The 22,521-nt window shown below is 35.8% G+C and overlaps 1 protein-coding gene across 3 annotated transcripts in view; it reads right to left on the reverse strand.

Annotated features, from left to right (window-relative positions):
• Positions 1-1,309: 1,309 nt before the first annotated feature.
• LOC307133657 (serine/threonine-protein kinase Sgk1) overlaps positions 1,310-22,521 on the reverse strand; it is a 51,932-nt gene continuing 30,720 nt past the window's right edge. Inside the window, exons 1-12 of one of the 3 annotated variants that reach the window (XM_079828827.1) lie at positions 19,146-19,536; positions 7,263-7,338; positions 5,918-6,025; positions 5,755-5,812; positions 5,583-5,666; positions 5,374-5,505; positions 5,164-5,276; positions 4,943-5,066; positions 4,259-4,354; positions 4,013-4,168; positions 3,835-3,924; positions 1,310-3,027 (exon numbers count right to left, since the gene is read on the reverse strand). In XM_079828827.1, the coding sequence (XP_079684953.1) occupies positions 2,860-3,027; positions 3,835-3,924; positions 4,013-4,168; positions 4,259-4,354; positions 4,943-5,066; positions 5,164-5,276; positions 5,374-5,505; positions 5,583-5,666; positions 5,755-5,812; positions 5,918-6,025; positions 7,263-7,338; positions 19,146-19,179 (1,239 nt within the window). In that variant the 5' untranslated portion in view covers positions 19,180-19,536 and the 3' untranslated portion in view covers positions 1,310-2,859. Of the gene's footprint in view, positions 3,028-3,834; positions 3,925-4,012; positions 4,169-4,258; positions 4,355-4,942; positions 5,067-5,163; positions 5,277-5,373; positions 5,506-5,582; positions 5,667-5,754; positions 5,813-5,917; positions 6,026-7,262; positions 7,339-7,883; positions 8,113-19,145; positions 19,537-22,521 lie in introns of those variants that run through there. The other 2 variants (XM_079828826.1, XM_079828825.1) reach the window with 2 other exon arrangements.

Consider the following 22,521-nt stretch of genomic DNA (forward strand, 5'->3'; position numbering starts at 1 on the left):
AATCATTTCAATCGCCAAAGGTGCTTACTCTTTGCTTATTTGAGGGAAAGGGAGGAGAAAAAACGGCACATAAGGCAAGAGAAGCTGTTATACCTTTTATTTTACGTTATTTGTATATTTGGAAATGTATTTGGTATTAATTTATTCTTGCACTCAATGGCCTGAAAACTAGCTAACACTAGAAAAGCTGCTGATAATGCATAACATTTGCGGATAAATAACGTTAGAGCAATACCTTATATTTGGTTTTTAATGTACGACTTTCATAAACACCGCGTCCATGGGGGCTGCCAGCATTGTTGCTTCGCGGGTTATGTGACGTCAGAGCTCGTAACTGGGAGTACATCGATCTAGTACGAGTTCATGGGTGGGAAGTCAAGGGTTTGACTGCCGTTCCAGTGCACTTTCACGGGTAGAAGGTTGGAAAAACACGGGTTACGGGTTGTCTGGAACACGGCATAAGAAAATTAAAAGTTGTGATTTTCTAGACCGATATGGCTAGGAACTATTCTCTCATTCCTGCGTAAAAATTATCAAGGAACTTTGTGTGGTACCATGGGTGCAGAGGCGCAATGATATTACACAGTGCCTGAAAATAGTCCTCAGCACGCTCCCTGTGCAAGCAGGTTGTCACGTTGGTGATGTTGACGGAAGTTAGCCTATTTTCAGGCGCTGTGTAATATAATTGCGCCTGCTATACACATAACAACATGTAAATAGGAAAATGTTGGTGTTAGTTTGTCACTTATTGAGCAGTAGGCTAGCTGGAGCTGTTTACCTCCAGTCTTTGTGCTAAGCTAGGCTAGCGGTGGGTGCGTCAGACAGAGTTATGGCACGCACGGAGATGAGAATGGTACATATGGACTTATCTAACTCTGGGGGATACGGTTAATAAGATAAAGTCCCAAAAAGTCGGCGTGTTCCTTTAACAATGTTCAGGTGTGTGTAATCAGAATGCCGGGGAGAGTGAAGCTGTTTCTCAATATTACTTGCATAGCCCCGATTCTCTGATAACAAAAGTGAGGCATCTCAACATGGGAACTTGTGACACTGTCCCTCCTATATTGGTGAGTGAACCTGCCGAACTGGCCCTTAAAACATTTAAAATGGGACCATCTACAATTCATATCTTTCTTTGTTTGCCCCAAGGTAGGAAGAAAAGTGTTGAACTCCAAGGGGAATGGAGCAGAAAACCCAAAGAGCTGCTCTCTGCCCCATGTGGCAAACAGTCGATGGAAAGTTTGGTCGCAGCCCTGCATCACACTTCTATAAGGTCTAATTCTCGAGGAATAAATACACTAAGACATGTATGAATTAATTTTTAAATATTTATTTAGCATTCAAATAGATCATTCTCCAATATTTCATCATTCTAAGAATTTAATACTCTGATCATTAGAGGTAAAATAACATGTAAATAAATATACATGGAAAAATATAAAACAATATATGAATAACTTCCAAAAATGGAAGAAAATAAACTTTATCAATATTGCCATGTTTGTAGTTATCTAAAAAACAACGTATAGCACATTACTGGTCCAATGATATGAAATATATTACAATAAAAATAGGGATGCATTTCATGAGGGCATCCAAACCCCTCTTCTTCATTAAGTCGATGCCACTCAATCGTCCCAACAACGTCTTGCATGACAAATTGTTCAGATCTCTATCAAGTCACCATTTCTATTGCACAGCATTCCATGTCCCTGTCCAACCCAGAACGATGCAGACAGGAATGATAGACACACGTGGAAATGCATCACAACATACATAAATTAGTTGAACAGGCACAATTTGAAAAAAACAACAAAAAAACAGTTCCTTTTGGGCTAGTATATATATTTTCTATACATGACGCAAATGGTTTTAATACAATCTAATCGACATGCTGTGTTTTCGGTAGACAGCAATTGCTTCTGATAATGATGATAAATGGATGTTTAAAACATACATCCATCTCAGTAAATGTATGTTAAAAGAATGTAATGTACGACTAGTAAAATTGCCTTCCCAAGAAACACAGTGTCTGGCATATTGTGTAAAAGTGCTGGCATTGGAGAAAAAAAGGAAAGAAAGTACTTGTAAGACAAAATATTCATTTTTGGAGGAACACAGGATGTCTGCTACTCATTCAGACAAATAATCACAGCTAAAAGCCTTGTGGCTTCGTAATCTAAACTAGTTTCCCTTCTAATATAAATCTAGGACCTGAAGAATTAAGCCAAACCACACTAACATAATGCAGTATGATAAATATTGCAGTTATTAAATTAACATTTGTCAATAGGAAGAAGATAATAAATGTACTCATTAAAAATGTATTGATATTTGAGTCGTACAGCCTGTGTATCCTCTTGTACAGATAGGGGTTGATGTATATCATTCCCCTTTTCGAACCATCCATATATTTTGTACATTTCTTGATCCTTTACCTCCACTGTGCAATGATGCAGGAAAAATACAATTACATAAAACATCCAAAGACATTTTGATCAAAAGATCACAGAAGGCATTTCGCCCAGTAGCTGGTGCCATCATCTTCGGCAAGCCACAGTCAATATGCCTGTTCCCCTGCCCATCAGTTAAACTCTCAGGCACTTCTAAGCTTTCTCTCTAGAAGCTCAGCTCCTCTCTGCAACCATTGGCACACATTGCATCTTTTCTGGAAGTTGTTACTGTAGCTTGTCCTATAACGTCCCATGTTCCTCCTGGGCATGTCCGGGTTGTATCAGTGTCCCTTTGTGCTGCCAGGTCGTACATGCAAATAAATTGGAAGAGCTAAGTGTCCCACCCTGTGGTCCTTCTTCTGTCTAGATGCTGGAATGGACACTCTGGATGGTGTCACGGAGGCTGTTACTGGAAGGCAAGGTCAGCCGGAGGACCATAAGAAAAACCTGGGAACGCTCCAGCCGCCTCCCGCACGCTGCTGGTCATGTGCAGGTTATCGGTGTTGCATAGGGAGGTCGACACAGGTAAGTGTGTGAACTCTGGGTCAAAGTGCCGAAGGTCAGTGGGACCACTCTGTAGATTCAATAGAGACAATGTATTACATATATATATATATATATATATATATATAGAGAGAGAGAGAGAGAGAGAGAGAGAGAGAGAGAGAGAGAGAGAGAGAGAGAGAGAGAAGAGAGACAAGGATTTATGGTAAACATACCATACTATAATTAAATATACTTTAAGGCAAGACACCAAGACCATTGTTTTTTTTAAGATTCAGGGCTTTTTTGCTTCCATAACACGTAGACTAATAGAAAGAAAAGTGTTTATTATTATACTTGATGTATTTGCATCTGTATATTTTCAAATAATAAATACCTTTTTCTTTCTTTTTCTTAGAACCAGAAATCTCCACTTTAGTAGCACTAACATACACCAAACATGGTGACAATGTATTTATTTTCTTTATGGAGTGATAAAATGATATTTCCAAAATCCCCTCTGTAAAAACCTTTAATATGTCAACCAAATAAAACAAGAATTTTGAACCTGAAATTTTTCCCAATGTTTAGGTTTTTTGTTCTGGAAATGTATGCAAATAAGTGCATTTTAATTAGCTACTGCCTCATTTGCATAATAAAACATTTCAGAACATTTCTAATACAGAATTTAATGACTTAACATGCTGTGATTAATTAACTGGGGAAGTGTGGTGATATCTATGAGTTTAACATTAAATTAAATTTACTCTATTCATCTGTAGTGTCTTGCCTTAATGTCATTACAAAAGATTATTAAAACAATGATTTGAAATGTACTAAAAAGTTTAGTATTAGCGTTATTACAAATTATTACTAGGCAGGTAAAGAGTTAACTTACCACTAAAGGAATGAAAGGAGGCGTGATCTTTTTGGCCATGAGGTCGTCCCAGTTGATGGGAGAAAAGAAGCTGTGAAACTTCATTTCCAGCTACAAATAAACAAAAGTTTGGATAAGAATCACAAATCCCAGGAAAATAAACCATATGCGAGTTGCATTGGTGTGATGTTCCACTTACAAAATCATCTTTGAACCCCAGTCTCTTGGTACGGTCCTTGTGCAGCAAACCCTCCAGCAGGTCACGGCCAGAATTGGACACATTAGGCTTCAGGGCTAGAGGCTTATGAAGGATGTTGTTGTACATCTCGGCTGTGTTGCGACTGTAGAATGGAGGCTAGAAAAACACAGCAGAAGATTAATTGTTTGCCAAATTTATCCTTTGATACAGCTGATCTAGTCATTTTTCAGGCAAAAGACTTCTCACCAGTCCATACAGCATCTCAAACAGTACTGATCCCAGGCACCACCAGTCTACTGTACGATCATAAGCCTGTTTCTGGAGCACCTCAGGTGCCAAGTACTGTGGGGGAAAAAAGAAAGAAATGAAAACACTGTTTAAATCAGAATTTCTTGTCAAATATTGACAAACTATCTTGTATTCCCCCATGAAAAAGTACACTTTAGATACTTTAAAAAAGAGCACTTATTACAGAAATAATATATACAGTATGGTAAAATATGCTTAAATGTCATTTCTATTGAAACTTGTTTGTGATAAAGTTACAATTTAGTATGTTTAAAATATATTCACTTGGAAGGTAATACTGAATAACGCACTACAGTTAACATTATAATCAAGTTCTTTGCATGTGCTTTAGTATGTTAGTCAACAAATCAAGCATGACATGTACTTCAATGTAAAACTTTTCGTTTTGACATTTTAAAAGTGTACTTAAGTGTGTTAAACAGTCATGAAAGTGTGCTCTCTTTAATTAGCCAACACTTAAGTGTCCCTTTATTTCTTTATTATAATATTATCAGCAATAACAGTTTTTTAAAAATATACTTTTAAGATTTAAAGTAAATTCAAGTGCATATTCAATACAATCATGCACACTTCTTTTTCCCAAGGTATAGTCTTATAGGTATAGTCTGATGAATGACTTACCTCAGGAGTTCCACAGAACGTTGTGGTTGTTCCACTGGGTTCCAGTCCCTCTTTGCACAGACCGAAATCTGTCAGCACAATGTGGCCCTGACAATCCAAGAGGATGTTCTCTGGCTTTAAGTCTCTGTGAAAATTGACAGGAAAAGGTAAGACCCCATGATCACCATTATAATGAACAGAATCAAGTACTCCACTAGGAGGCACTGTAGGCTTTAACATACCTGTAAACAATGTGCAGTGAGTGGAGGTAACCGAGTGCACTAGCTATTTCAGCAGCATAAAACCTTGCCCTGGGCTCCAGAAACACCCTCTCACGCTGGAGGTGGTAGAACAGCTACAGGAGAAAAACATACCAAGAGTTCATGAATTTAGTCGTCTCTTTTGAGCTGAGGTGTGGCCTCTTTCTGGCTATGAATGCATTGTTTACTAACCTCGCCTCCATTGACGTAGTCTAGTACAAAGTACAGTTTGTCTGTGGTTTGGAAAGAGAAGTGCAGCCCCACCAGGAATGGATGTTTGATATTTTTCATTAATACACTCCTTTCTGCCATGATATGCTTTTGCTGAAAAACAGTGTCATTGTTATTATGATTGTGGTGAAGTGCTTTCACATCTATGAGAACATTGCATAAGGTCTTACCTCTTTCTTTTTCATAATGATTTTCTTCTGTAGAACCTTGACAGCATAGTATTGTTCACTTTCCTTGTGCCGCGCAAGCAGAACCTGTGGAATAAGACGCCGTTAGCATTCTCAGTTTAGAATATGACATAAATGTTTACACATTGACTGTATGAAAAAAGTTTGTGCCCACCTTTCCAAAGCTCCCCTTCCCAATGATCTTCAAGTAGTCAAAATCTGAAGGTTTGATCCTGTTAAGGAAATTAAATAACATCAGTAAGTCAAGTGACTGAAACTGAAATCCAATTAACCAAACAAAAGATTGAGAACGGAAGAAGGGACGAGTAACTACGTACTGTGTTTCTTCAGCCAAAGAGCTCCTGGGATTGGTCAAACACAGGTGATTCTCTTCCAGCTCCTCATTCTGGTTTTCATCGATTTTTAAGAATGAACCAACCTCATCACTAGAGAAAAGAGATTAAAAAAAAATGGTAGGGATATTATTGTATTTATCAAATAGTTAACTTTGTTTAAAACCCAGTTTGAAAAAAAAAAAAAAAAATATTCAATGATACTGAAATCTATGGGGCCAAATGTAAGTGTAATTATTTCAATTAATATATTATTATTATTTTATTATCATCATCATCATCATATTAAAACAGTCTAACTAAATTAAAATGATTAAAAAACAAACAGAAAACACTTATATTTGTCCCCCTTTTCTCTTAATAATATGTTATACTTATAATATTATATTATAGTCACAGTACTATATTATATAGAGGGCCTTCAAATATTGTGCTGGGCAGTGGGGGGCCTTTGAGTCAAAAAGGTTGAGAACCATTGCTTTAAATGAATTATTACTTGTATTTCTTGTAATGCCTTTTCACGCAGATAGATGGGAGTGTTGTTGAAGTTTATGAGGGGCTGTTTCTGGTGCGTAGGAGAATTCAAAATTTCTGACTTTTTTAACTGACAAGATAACTGTTATTGGTGCTAGAATATTAGGTGACATATAGATCAACTAATATTTTATTGAAAACAATTTCCCTTCATAAAAACAGTCCTCCTGCCCTAAATGATGACTTTTAGTCTATTGAGGGCTGAACCATTTGGACAGCCCCAGCATCCTCCAGCATGAATGAATATTGTGGAGCATATGGAGGGTAGAGATGCGGGGAGAAATTTTCCGCTGGTCCGACCTGAATGACTCTAAGACCAAATGGTCCGCACTAAATTGAATCAGGCCCTTATCCTCGTCTAGGGGACATTAGGGATTTTCTCAAAGGTGCTTAGTATTGCAGCCAAGCGGCGGCCAGGACAGCTGCTTGTCGTGGAGCACTATTTTGGTGCTTGGCTTTATCTGGCCGGTACAGATTAACCTGCACAATTAGCAGAATGTACAGCTAAAGTCAGATGATGGGATTACATGCTCTAGTACAGTCACCTCAATAAAGGCTTATATATAAATACACTACAGGTTACAGTGTTGCCTTGGTGAATGAATGATGGAAATTTCCTGAACCACTTTCTTGCTGCTTTTGAAACACAGAAATCCTCTATGCTCTTATTTGTTCATCAGCCTATGTCTTTTTTCCCGGTACAAAAATCTACATGTAATAGTAAAAGCAGCATTATGCTTTTTTGTTCTTTTTTTTTTATTCCCACACTCATATAATGAAATATTGGGATACTTACTGTTGACAAATGGGAGGGTTGGAGACAAGCCTCTGGATGAAGTCGTTTAAGCCCATCTTCCTTTCTTTGATAAAAGCTGAAATGAAAAATAACCATTTACGTCAGAAGGAAACCCACAGCTGACGTCACTAACAGCCGTAGGCTGAAGGGAAACCCTTACAAATCTTAAAGGTTATCGGTAAAATAATAATTTTCACATCAGGTCTATGCCAGAAATCATGTTTTATACATGCCGTGATTCAGAATCCGTGTGAATGTGGTTTAATGTCAACAACGGTGTCAGTGTTACACAACAGACCGCAATGCTCACTGTATGTACAGTACAGATATCAAGAACGATACTTCATAATTTCCTTCATTCTCGTGAAACACCGACCGCATATTTTAGTTAAGCAATGTAAAAACAATAAAACCCGAAGAAAAAATACAACGAAACATATATTTTTTTAATTAAAAATGCGACTAGCGTAACTAATAATAATAGACCTAATTAAAATAGACTGTTTTCCCTTTCCATTACAGTTATTTAACTACATTTGCATGTTTTTCCCTAAAGCATAACTAAATAAGCAAAACCTATTATAGACATCAGAATAACTCAAAATCTGTTGAGAGACGTACCGGTGAGAACTGACACGATCCCCCTCATCTTGCAGTATGTCAAGTCACATCCAGCCTGAGTAACTGCCATCACTATTATTTTCTAAGTATCAATCCACAGGATGAGTGTATTCCTTTAGAAGCCTTTTATTGCAACGCGCTGATCTCCCAGGAGTAAACCGTTTGACGAAGCGCACTATGGTTTTGATGCCAGGCTGTTGGGTGGTCAGCGCTAGTGTCTTTCCCCGCCAGTGCTGGACTGGTATTTTTATACGGAACACGTGGTTGTGGAGGCGAGGCTCTGACATCACTTGAGTAACCGAGGAGACTTGCAAAATGTGATGTCACGGGATCCCACGAATCTCTGTTTTACCGGTAGGGGGCGATGCTAGGGGACTCAGGGAGGCGGAAGCGTTTCCATTCAAGTGAGCCAGATTACACACTCGGGCTCTTTCTATCAATTGAACATATCTACACAGCTGGCTCACCATCTCATCATATAGGTATAACAGATTAACCCATAATCCTTATCAGTAATGATGAAGAAGAACGCGAAGCAGTGAAAAGTGAGAAATTAAATGCACAAGATTAAGGACTCTCTGTTAACAGAAGACATTCCTGTGCTGAACAGATGTGCTAAAATATTCTCAGCATTACTGGTAATGACGCACATCATTAATCTGTTAAAGCCTGTGTTCGAACAGATTCTCATCTGTGAACAAGCCACCATGTTCAAACCGTCCGACCGTGAGTAGCTGCGCCATCAAGGCTTACGTAAACCGATACTCTTGAGCCACATCATTTATTTTTCAGCCTGTTCTCCAAATGTGGTCCACTGACCTTGTTGTAAGTTATATAAGTGTGGCATACAATGCCATCCTCGATCTTATATACAGGATTTGTCAGGTTAGACATCAAGGGGGAAAATAACTGGAAATATATAAATATATGAAGACTTCCAATGCAAAAGCCTCTAAAAGCCACCTTGGTCAAAAATGAGAAAACGATACTGAGTGAATGCTCTCCACATATACGTTCATCAAATACTTTCACTTCAAACCCACTAAATCCCAGCCTCAGCTCAATCAGAAGTACCGGTACTTAGGTAGAAACCTACCCATAAAAGTCTGACAAAAAATGGTAATTTTAAAGAAAAACATCAGACGAACTTAGGCGTTTGCATCTGAAGTCTTCTTAGGCTTTATATATATATACACTCAGGTCAGAACTTCAGTTATTTTTTTAACTGATGCAACTTATAATTTTCATTAAACGGACAATAAAAAGTCCCGTAGACATTCTTTGAGGGGGTCAAGATTTTGTACAGTAAAACTTGTAGAGTATTTAAGCTGTCTATCATTAGCAAAGCTTACGACTACCCTAGGACAACATGCTAAAACAACATGCTAAAACATGCTAGCAAATTTTAAATAATGCTAGCAATGTGCTAATTAATGCTAGCAACGTGATAATTCATGCAAGTAGCATGTTAAAACATGCTAGCAACATGATAATTTATGTTAACTTATGTTATGTTAATTTATGTTAGCAACATGCGAATCATGATAGTAAATTGCTAATTCATTATATAGCGACATGCTAATTTGATGCTAGTTAGAATATTTTAGCAACATGCTAATTCATGCTAGCAACCCATTAAAACACACACACACACACACACACATATTCACACATACATGTACACGATATATTGATTCACCACCAATCGAGGGACACGCTGACACACACACACACACACACACACACACACACACACACTCACACACACGTGTGCCAGTCTCATTCACACATCGAGTTCTGTTTCGGTCTTGAACAAAAAATAACAACAACACAGAGAATTTTGCCAAAATGCCAGTTTTGTCGAGTATTCTCATATTAGGAGTCTTACATTAGTTAAATGACGTCTTAAATGAACTTGTGAGAAAATTAGATGCGCGGGACAGCGAGTCAGATCAGCATCATGTTCAGCAGCGGCCGATCTTAAAGTGACAGCAGCACTGATGTTGTCTATCATTAATGTTCATCAAAGAACAACGGGAACAGAATTTTTTTTAGCTTTAATGATGATTAATCTATATTTCATTTATTATGTATGCAGTTAAAAAAAGTGTTGAAAAGGTTAAAAAGGTGTTGATAACTTTATTCAATTTCTGTGTATACTATGTCTAACAGGGAAGTGCATGGGTAAATATAACATTTATTATAATGGGTTTATGTAAAGATTGTTTTAAAGGGGCTATATGCAACTTTTTCCCCAAAATAAACATAACAATAGCTTTTTTATTTTACCATTTATGACTCAAACATCTCCTGATGAGCATACTGACACCTTGTCCGCTCACAGTGGGTGCACCTATAAGCCTGTATCCTATTTTTCCTATTTTCTGGCGGGTCGTCTTTTCCCGCGCTGTCTGCGGATGTGACGTCACCACCGCTGCGAGAGTGAGCAGAAAATAAGAGCAGTTCTGTTTTTTGGCCACAGGTGTCAGTCGCGAGTTTAAATTTCAGAAAAACGCATATAGCCCCTTTAAGTTCACTTAAATTAAAAGTTGTTATTTTTTAAAGCCTAATAAATGTTGAAATTGGTAGCTTTCATACTGTAATGTAACGTCATTAATGTTTCATAGAGACATTAGTATCAGTGATACTGGCCTTCATTCATAAAAAGATGCCATTACAACAAATATTTAAAATATACTGCATGTCTTTAAATTGTTTCTTCATTAATTTGGAGAGTAACTGAAATTATTACAATATCAAAATATTAAAAACTCCAAAGTTTTTTAAATTGCAATTAATCATGATTAATTACAGAATTGTTTTATTATATATACACACACACACACATACACACACACACACACACACACACACACACACACACACACACACACACACACACACACACATATATATATATATATATATATATATATATATATATATATATATATATATATATATATATATATATATATATTAGATTAAATTAGATTCAAGTTTATTGTCATTACACATGTACAAGTACAATGCAACGAAATGAGGGAGCAAGCCTCCGAGCCGCAGCTATTTAAAGCGCCGCCACACGCTCTCCAGAAAGTGGAAGGATATATAATACATTTTACTTTAAACATACAGTTTTCTGCAGACCCCCTTATACTCTTGTGGCCCCCAGTTTGAAACCCCTGGGTGTATTTTTATATTTTCCATTTTCTTCGAAGTTTAACGTTTTAATAATTTTGTTGTGCGATTTTGAAAACTAAATGAAAAATGAGAAATGTTGCTTTGGCAACTTGCTGAAATGAAGTAAGTAATGGGATTTTTTTTATGGTTTTAGTTTTAGGTAACAATAATAACCCTGGTGCATATATGATTTGCATTTTCACTTCCATAGAACCAATTGGGAGTTTGGACTTCTTCTGGAATGTATAACCTGTAAATCCGGTCTACACATAATGCCGCTGGTATCCTTTTATTTTACACAAAGAGGATGAGTTCTTTTTGAGAGCTTTAAAAATCGCCTGTAGATGAGGAGCCTTGCCAAGCTCTGTTTACACAAGCAGGATCGGGTGACATGACATTACCTGGCCTAAGAGTTACATGCTTTGTGTCCAACCAAACATATCTTTCAGATCGCAGTAAGGTGGAACCATAGAGGGAAATTCAGCTGAAGCTGAAGGTTTCAAATAACAAAAAGATGGAGAAGTTCTTCTGTGGAAGGTCACTTAGTTCAGTGGAATAGCCTACTGGATAGTGCTTATCAGGACCCACTGCATTTCAGATGTAGGCTAAGAATTTAAGTCATTGATGTGTATTCATGGAAATCCAAAGTTGACTCAATTAAATATATTGTTATGTTGGCTTGACAAAGCCAGGTTGCTGATATTTAAGCTTCTTCTTCTGAGACTAAATTTAAACCGTATCTCCTATAGAGATTTCAAGCTAGAACCACCAAACTCAGCTCAGACCTTCAGACTGTTCTGACTCGGTGTGCTGTATCTTCTCAAACTGATCCAACTTACGATTTTCATTCAAAACTATGAAAAGTCCCATAGACTTTCATCGAGGGTGTCTTAGACAGTTCAAATAATCTTAGACTAAGTCTTATTGAAAAAAAGTGTATCATTAGCAAAGCTTAATGACTATAGGACAACATGCTAAAACATACTAGCAACATTATAGGCCTACTAGCAATGTGCTAATTCACATAGGTATGTAGGCCTATACGTAGATGCCTCATTCGACCGCTCCAGGCATGTCGATGTGCCTCCATTTTGGAACAGTCAACACACGTCAACACTTCTGACGCTGTCATCACTCAGGTTCCACTGCATTTCAGATAGCAACATGTTAATTCATGCTAGTAACATGCTAAAAAGGCTAGCAACATGATAAATAATGCTAGCAACGTGCTAATTAATGTAAGCAATGTGCTAATCATGTTAGAAAACATGCTAATTCATGCTGGCAACATGCTAATTCATGCTGGCAACATGCTAATTCATGCTAGCAGCATGTTAATTAATGCTAACAACATGTTAATTCATGCCAACAACATAAAACATTCTAGCAACATGCTAATTCATGCTGACAACATCCTAAAATATGCTAGCACCATGCTAATTCCTGTTAGCAATGTGTTAGAACATGTTAGCAACATGCCAAGTCATGCTAGCAAATGTATTTCTTTTTCTTTCTCTTTCCACTTTACTAAATTTAAAGCTTAGGCTATAAAACTCAAACGTTCATACGGCTTTTTCAAGCCATCATCAAAGTTTGTCCCAATGAACTTTACTTTTTAGTTTAATTTAATATATATATAATATAGGCTATTATGTCTGTTTTATATAGATATGTATTTATATGTTATATACTCAACATTTCTTTTAATTGGAAATATAAAAAAAATACTGATGGCTGATGATTACTTGCAATCTAGTTTTTTGGCCAGTCAAAATCTCTAGTTACCTAATAACCTTACAAATAAAGAATCTAAAAAACTTAAAAAAAAAAAAAAAAAATTTTTTTACTAAAAGATCAATTTTCATTTGAAGATGTTGTTTGTATTATTTGTTTGTTTATGCTGACACTATAGAACAGAGAAACAAAAATATTATCCACCCTTTGCTTAGGTAACTTTATCTGGTTGTTCAGCTTTATAACCTTTTCTCTTTTTGTCTTGCCTCTTTGTTCCCCTACTAACCTGCCCATATTTCCACATAACCATGTTACTGTAACAGTATCTCATATGCCAAGCACACAGGTGGCAAAGTCTTTCCGCTGCTCACCGAGGGTCCTTTGAATGAGTCATTCTGTCACAGTTGTCAGAGATCCAATTATTACTATTTATTTCCTGTTACTATACTTGCCACGTTACCGTGGAGACGCAGGTCTTGGCTGCTCAACTGAGAGTGTGCATTTGCATAACAGGTCGAGTATCATTCGGTCAGATACCGTCTGCCACACTCTGGTGGGCAGGAAGTGAATCATATGAAGAGAAGGGGGAGTTTATTCTTGACTTCTGCACCTCCTCTCACTGCTCAGGGCCGATTGCCTTTCTGGCTTGCACCAACCTCATGCCCACACACTCATGTAAATTAGATTGATTTCTCTCTAGCTGCTGTTAGCCTAGTCGGACCCATGGTCTTGATGTTTGATGTCTTGACTGATTGAGTCATGACTCCCCCTACTTGCATTTTTCTCTCTCTCTTCTCATCCTTCATATGGCTCATCATGTAATGTAGTATTTGTGTTATATAGAGCTCAATAGGAGCAGTGTAATGTGCATTAAGGCCTCTGCAGGTGGGTGTTCTTCCACTGTTATTGCTAGTAAATGTTGATTACAGGGCAGACATGATTTAGAAAACTAGTTACGCGCATATACAAGTAAACACTATCAGGCCTGTACCATTGGTTGGCATTAAGACAGTCCATAAATTGAATAAAGCATCAAATAGTTGCAATTCATATAGGCAATATTGCAATTCAATAGGAAATAATTTACAATAAAGTTCAATAACATTAGTTAATGCATTATGTATTAGAAACTAACAACACTAAACTTTTATTTTACCGCATTTTGTAGTTAATGTTAGTTTATAAATAAATTGTTGATTGCTAATTAATTAATGTTCATCCTTTAATAATGTAAATGTTTACAAATTGAAATATTATAGGCATACATGTATTATTGGCCCCCTTGGTAAATATGAACAAAGAAGCCTGTAAAAATAAATCTCCATTGTTAATCCTTTTGATATTTTATTAAAACAATTCACAAAAATCTAACCTTTCATTAAAAGAATTGAAAATGTGGGGAAAATCTCTTTATTAAATCAATATTTGTAAATCTCCAAATTCAATTTCACATTCACCCTGGTGTCCTAAAAAATTATTATTGGAATATACTTCAGAGATATTTTACTCATAAAAATTCTAGGGGTGCCAATAATTGTGTCCAATGTGTTTTGGAGAAAAGCATTTATTTCATAATGTGATTTTCTCCCTACTTTCAATTCTTTTACTTCAATGAAAGGTTAGATTTTTGTGAATTTTTTTTTTAATGAAAGATTTATTTTTTACAGCCATCTTTGATCATATTTACCAAGCTATTAATTCTGACCTATTGAACATGTCCTGAAATAGTTACTTAGAAATAATTAATAATAATTTAATTAATCATTAATAATTTTAATAATAATTTGTTACATTTATATAGCGCTTTTCTAGGCACTCAAAGCGCTTTACATATAGAAGGGGGAATAGAAATATAATTACATATTTATTTATATAGATTTAGCAATTTGTTTATAACATCAAATAACATAATTAATATCATTATCCCAAAGCCCATAGTCTTCTTTGTTAACCATTGACACTCTGCTATAAGCATTTACAGAATTCCCACAGAAAGTCTGCTGGAAACTTTTTCAAATTTGAGTGCTTGTGACATCACAATGCCTCGGTTTGGGGTTTTCACGCTACAGTATTTCCCCTAAAAGATCACTTCTCAAACACGTGATGTGTGTGAGATAACTATTGTTGTTTCTTTTTCTGACTGATAATAATTGAAGTTAACATGAAACAGCATCCACGACCATTTTTATTTTTGGTTACGCTTTATATCAAGTGTCCTTTACTACTATGCACTTACATCAAAAAATTATTACAAAACTATTTTGCTGCTATTGAGGTGGTACACTGGTATGGGTTTGATGGTTAAGGTTAATGGAAAAGACTCAATTTTGTAATTATAGATGTAATTACAGAAATTAATAATAACATGCAGGTATTTTTCAAGTACAATGTTAACACATGTAGGTACATAATAAGTACATCGTATCAAATTATTAACTTAAATAGGACATACGGTTTAAGACGCCTAATATAAAGTGGGACCTTATATTTTCAAATGCGATTTATACACTTGTAAAAGTAGAATATAAGTAGACATAATCAAACGTCTTTTTTTCTTTGGAATGATGTGCAAATCATGCACAATCAAGCCATGCATGTGAAAAGTGAAACAGAGCATCCTGCTCACTCATGTGACAGATGAAACAAACACAAAGCCAAAGAGATCAAAGCCTTGACAACTAAATCAGACTAAAGTGGATTATGTCTGTTGTGATGGATGAATGAATGGATGGACTGGCAGCTGATCTGCTGAACACAATATGTGTCATGACAATGATTTTATATGTAACATTGGCTTTCTGTTTGCAAAATGAAGGACTTAAAATATTTACAAATAGTGAAGCAAAAGAAGGAACTATGCAGTTCCTATATAAATATATTGATCCTTTTTATAAAGGCGGTGCAAATGTCATATTTGAGAAACTGTTATTTAACCTGGCATGAGAAATATATACCAATGACTTCTGCCTCCCTTAAAGTATGCATAACATCAACATGTACTTTGTTAGCATCCATTACTAGTCTTGTGGTGAACAATTGTTCTGTGTAAGTTAATCCACAGAAGAAAAAAAAATTCTTCGGAAGCTTTAGTCCAAGTATCAAGCGTATAGCGTTAGTTCTAGCAGGTCACGTCAAGCTTGCATCAGCTGACTGTCAGCTGATCACGTCTACCTATACGAATACGATGCCTATCACATCATATATATATATATATATATATATATATATATATATATATATATATATATATATATATATATATATATATATATATATATATATATATATATATATATATATATATATATATATAAAGCTCTTTCAGTATTATCAACTGCTATCGCATTTCTCCAGAGCTAATTTACTCTCCTCCATCCCCAGCTCCTCTCGTCCAGTCAGGATTTGGTATTCTGATTCCCCTGAATCAGACTAATTTCCCGAATTAGGTTGTACAATTTAATATTGACATTAATGATATCTGCAATACATATTAATAATAATAATAATAATAAAAATAATATATATATATATATATTAGCACATAATTTTTTTTACCTGTTATAAAGAGAAGTACATTTTATCAGTCCATTTTCTCATTTTATTTTTAATAAATATGGAGCTATATTAAAGGGTTAGTTCACCCAAAAATGATTCATAGCGCTTCGAAGCTTCATGATGCCGTGTTTTGAAATCGTCATCACTATGTAAGTCATTATTTAGGGTTTTTTTGCGCACAAAAACTATTATTGCCGATTCATAAAATTATTTTAGAACCACTGTAGTGAGATGGACTTTGTAACGACGTCTTTAGTACACTCTCAGAAAAAAAGGTACAGGGCTGTCACTGGGGCGGTACCCTAAGGTACAAAAGTGAAAAGGTACATCTTTGTACCTTACTCACCCCTGAAAGGTACATTTTAGTACCTCAAAAGGTACATATCAGTACTTTAAGAGTGCATATTAGTACCTTAAAGGTACATATTAATACCTTAAAGGTACATATTAGTACCTTTTTTGTTATGTACCTTAGGGTACCGCCCCAGTGACAGCAATGTACCTTTTTTTCTGACAGTGTACCTTTTAAGGGTCTTGAGAGTGTAAAGTGCCATTGTGCCAATGGAGGCCTTTCAGAGCCATCAGATTTCAACTAAAATATCTTCATTTCTGTTCCGAAGATGAACGGAGGTCTTACGGGTGTCCAACGACATGAGGGTAAGTAATTAATGACAGAATTTTCATTTTTGGGTGAACTAACCCTTTAAGCTGTATTTGTCAAGATACACTTTTCAACCCTGTTACACAAGTTACTGTAACTGTTGTTATTACATTCATTACTCATATATTTGTAAATAAATATAAACAAGAGTTTGGTCCTCAACTATCTAACCCCTAGTGACATCTAAGTTTAAATATTCCATATATACCCACATTTTCAACCCTGTTACTGTTATCCTGTTACTCAAATTTACTGCAAATTTGTCCATGTAATATTGATGTTTATTTCATGATCATAAGCATCATACAGAGTTGTCCCACATTTTTGGTAACAAGGTGGAAAAACAGATGACCCTATAGGTGCACAACATCACAATGTCTTTGTTACAGCAAGTACAGTCTATGGTCACTCTGTGTCTTTAACTATGTACTTACATAAAAAAATAAGTGTACAATAAAATAAATGTACAATTGTGTTTATGCTGTATAGCAGAACTCTTTTGCTGCTATTGAGGTGAGATACAGGTAAGATTAGGGACAGGTTTGGTGGTATGCAGGGAAGGGTATAGGGTAACAACAGTACAACAGTGTAATTACAGTGTAATTATAGATGTAATTACATGCAGGTACGTTTAATAATAAAAGTATAATGTACAAGTAAAAACTTATATGTATACATATTAGATTTCAAAATCATATTTACTTCAAAAAGTAAATTTTTGTCTGACTTTAATCACAGGCTTTCTGTGATACAGTTTCATGCATTTTCATTGAATTCCGTCGTAATGCAGAGGGAGTGATGGGAATTTTTTTTTTAATGTTCGTAAATTTGCATTCACATATCAATTTCTGGGTGGTTGATCTGGTTAACAATTTTGATTACTGAAGTCTGTATTGGTGTAGTTTTGTGTGTTATTTTAGTAATTTTAATGACTAAAATGTCTAGATTCAATTTCCAACCCATTTCGGGTTACATCAACCCAGCAGTGTAGTCATTTTTAACCAATAATTGGGTTACGAATGTAAACCCAGCATGCTGGGTCAAACATCTAACCCAACTAACTGGGTTGCCAAAATATCACAAATTGGGTTGTTTTTAACCCAGCATTTTTTAATAAGTACATTTTATAAAATTATTAATTTAAATGTTAGTACATTTAGACACCTAATATAACATTTTATTTGAGCTTTTTTAAGACCACTCTTTTTGATCCTTGTAAATAAATTGTCCATTTACTAAAAGAGTGTGAAATTCTGATGTAAAAATGCAATTGTTTTTTTTTTATTTCAGCGATTGGGTTGTTTTAGCCTAGTAGTTGTTAAATTTTAATTTTAAGCAAGCAATACAGTAATTTTTAAACAATAGTTGAGTTAAATAAAACTACCCAGCAGGTTGGGCTAACATTTAACCCAAACGCTGGATTGGGTTAAATGTTTTTAACCCAATTGCTGGGTTTGTCATTTTCAACCCAACTTGGGTTGTTTTTAACCCAGCATTTTTTAGAGTGTATTTTGGACATCCCAAATATGCAGTTCAGAATATTTCTGCAGCTCAGTGTTAATAAATGGTAATGTTGAACCAAAATGAAAGGTTTCAGTTCTGAAATATATATATTTAGAGTACATCAATTTATTTCCTTCAAAGAATCAATAAAAAAAAAAATCTTAATAAATCTCATAAAATTGGAGATTTAGAAGTAACATTTCACATAGTTAAACAGGACAGAGCAGTAGCCTACTCTGTAAAGTAAAATGGTAACTCCTTATTGTAACACTTTAAGGTCCCATTACTTAACATTAGTCAACGCATTAACTAACAATGAGTTTACGTAACACCTACATTTAAGGTTAGTTATTAGACATACAACTGAAATACAAAATACTGTATATTGTTAGTTCATGTTAGCTTAGGTCAATAAAATTAACAGATATCCTACAGATTTGTTTGTATATGTTGAAATTAACATTAACCAAGATTAATAAATGCTTTAGAAGTATTTTCTATTGTAAGTTCATGTTAACCATGTAGTTACAAAATGGAACCTTATTGTGAAGTGTTACCTGTAATATTTACAAACTTTGTTACATAGGGTGATACTGGTTAGTTTTTAGTTAAAAAAAACGTCATACCTATGAATGATTTCTTCCCGGTCTTCATGGTCATTTAACAGCGTATCTCTCAGTCCAAAGTTGATCCTTCTTCTTTATTGTGCTTTGAAAGAAATCCTTTTAAAAGCTGATTTTAATGCTGTATCCTCAGCAGTTCATCATTTTGCAGCATTTTGCATGTGAACATGTATGTGTGTGCGAGTGTGTGTGTCTAAATCTCTCTAGTGCTGCAGTATTGTCTCATCCCTTCCATTTCAAAGATCAGCAAATTATTGGCTCTTCGCTCTGTATCTCTTCACCTCTCTCTTTGCTCTTTCCTTGTCTTTCTCATAGTTCAATGATAACTGAAACCAAAAACTAGTGACGTATCTCCCAGCTCCCTTGTTCCTGAGTCTCGCAAACAAAACAAAGCGACAGGTGTCGGATAGCAGCTCGTCTCACGAGTGCCCTGGTACCGCCCTAGGGAAACCAGTTTCCAGGTTACAGCAGTCACCAGGGCAATACCTGCACCATCTTCTACACTCGTTTAATTGTGCCATAATGACTTCCCGGGTCCATTGCTACGCTCTGGGAATATCTTACAGAAATAAAACTAATAAAAACAATGACTTGGCAAGTTTTAGTTTCCTGCTGTTAGGAATTGCATAGTCAGGCAAATGTGCAGCTACACCTGGCCAGTATGATTTGTGGGCCAGGAGCGTGAAAATGGGCCAGGAACGGTGCATATATTACATACACTGGCTATGCATATAGGCCAATATTAATCATACAACACACATATTACATAGCTAAAAACCTGTAATGTCCTAATGAAATCAAATGGTTTCAATTTCATTCAGCTTTATTCAAAACACATGCAAATTCAACAAAGCTAAATGCTGTAGTGCTTGAAGATTTCCTTTCATTGTGTAAAGGTTACCTAAAGGTTCCTTCATTAAATCATGAAGACGATCCAGAGATTTTTAAAGAGACAATCGAAATTTTATTACTGATTTCCTTCCCAGTGCACATTCATCTCCACTGTAGAATAGTTTTATGTTAATGGCCTTTTGGGTAATAGAGACCACCTCAGTAGCATTCGTAAATGGCATCTGCTAGGCTGTACTTTCTAATCGGCTGGCTTAATGACACACAGGAAGTTTAATGAAACCATTATATCCTTATTATTGCCTAGCCCTTTAGAACACCTCAATATTTATGTCTTCATGCGTTCTGCAGACCAGTTCAGTTAGCCTGGAATCAAAGGAAGGACACAAAAGCAATTTCAGCAATAGCTTTCTTATCAAACTGTTGCAAGAGATTAAACGCAACTATAAATCAGGATTTTGTTCATTGTTCATAATGTTCTTATTCAGCTTTTAGATAGAGATTGTGAGTGGTGTAAAGTTCCCCTGGGTGCATCACTGTAGTTATTGACTTCCGCATGATCTATGTGGTTGTTATTATTAATGCCAAATCTATTATAAGATTGCTGTGACTTTATATTCTGACATTTAAATTGAGGGCAGATGTGCAGAACTGTTTGTCAAACCGAGCGGATTTTCCACCTTTTATCTTCATATTTTATTTTCCGCCACACTGTAGATAATTAGAGCATTGTCCCTTGACGCTTTTAGAAAAAGAACTGAAAGTGTTGGTAGTGTTCATCAAGCATTGGCAGTCATTTGCTACATTACTTAGAACTTCCTGTTTAACTAAATTTAGCTCAATGTTATAATTCCATGTGCAACTGGAACATTCGGTCACTTTCCAAATGACTTCTCTCGCTCTCTCTACTAACTAACTAACTTACAAACTAAATAAATAAAGAATTGTTGTTGTTGTTGAAAAAAATATGTTGGCTTGACCGAGCCAACATACTGATCTACTATTTAAGCTTCTTCTTCTTCTTCTGAGACTAAATTTTAACAGTATCTCCTAGAGATTTCAAGCTATACAACCACCAGACTCGGCTCAGACCTTCAGACTGTTCTGACTCGGTGTGCTGTATCTTTTTAAACTGATCCAACTTACGATTTTCGTTAAACGGACGATCAAACTAAAAAGTCCCACAGACTTTCATTGAGGGTGTCAAAACCTTTGTACAATAAGAATTATATGGCCCTATCATACACCCGGCGCAATGAGACGGCAGCCGCATTACGCACGTGTTTTTTGCTAGTTTCAGCCTGACGCAGTTATCATTTTCACATCCAGCACCACGTTGTTAAAATAGCAAATGCACTCGTGCCCATCTGTTCGACCATGGGTGTGCTGAAAATGAGGTGTGTCCAGGCGCATTGTTGGTAGTAAACAAGTAATGAAAATAAAGAGGTCAGCCATGTCCTGGGATTCTGAAACCTACAGTGAAGATGTTTGTTACATCATGGTATTATAAGAGCAAACAGCTAGAAATAAAAACAGAAGCATTTGGCAACACATTAAAAATACAATTTTATTGTAACTGATTGAAATGTTATTCATATTTTAGACTCTGACATTATCATGTGAAAGGAAATGATTTGCGGAAGAGAACAGGGGAATGTTGTGTGCGGAATGTTAACATTTGCAATAATCCGTGACTGGGGCTGATAACAAGCCAGCTAGAGTTTCTTGTAAACCCGAGAGAGTCAGTTCTGTTTTTTATTTTAATTTTTTTTATCAAAGTTAAAACAAGAGCCACTACTTTCAGTTCCTTCTGAATCATTGATAGCTGATATGTACTAACAGGAAGGAAGCAAAAAGAGATAAAAAACACACTTTATCTAAACAAATGTCCTTCTGACTCACTAAACATCTTAAGTATTCAACTTTGATTTGTAACTCATCTCGTACTGTTTGTGAAAAAGAAATGTATGCACGTAATTGTACTGATTGTGCACTTGATGTGCACTTCAAATCTTAAAAGTGTTTTAAAAATGTTTACATATTGATTGATTGATTCCTGCATGTTCACCGCAATAAATTAGAAACACACACACACACACACGGACGCACACTTTTTAATGCTGATGGCGAGGAATTACAGTTGAAACATCTCATAATGTATCTCAAACTGAGTAGCATCACTGAGAAACGTCCTGCTCAAGGTTTGGGTTGAATAACTAGTTCTTCCAATGTTTCATCTTCGATTCAGCGCTGGGATTGATGTAAAACCAATGTCATCGTTACTGTCTTTACAGTGTGTACTATCGCTGACCTTTCGGAAGCCTTCAGACGGAGCTGAAGTTCAGTTATGGTAATGGACATTTGTTTCTGAAATACGCGCTGTACGCAGTAGACCAATCACAACAGACTGGGCCGTCCGACCAATCAGAGCAGAGTAGGCTTGCGGAAAGGAGGGATTTAGAGAGACCGATTCATCCATCGAGTCGTTTGAGAATTATTGAACATTGTGGTGATGTGCAATGTATATTAT

This window comes from Gobio gobio (assembly GCF_949357685.1).
Source record: "Gobio gobio genome assembly, chromosome: 11".
In the NCBI taxonomy this organism is placed as follows: Eukaryota; Metazoa; Chordata; class Actinopteri; order Cypriniformes; family Gobionidae; genus Gobio; species Gobio gobio.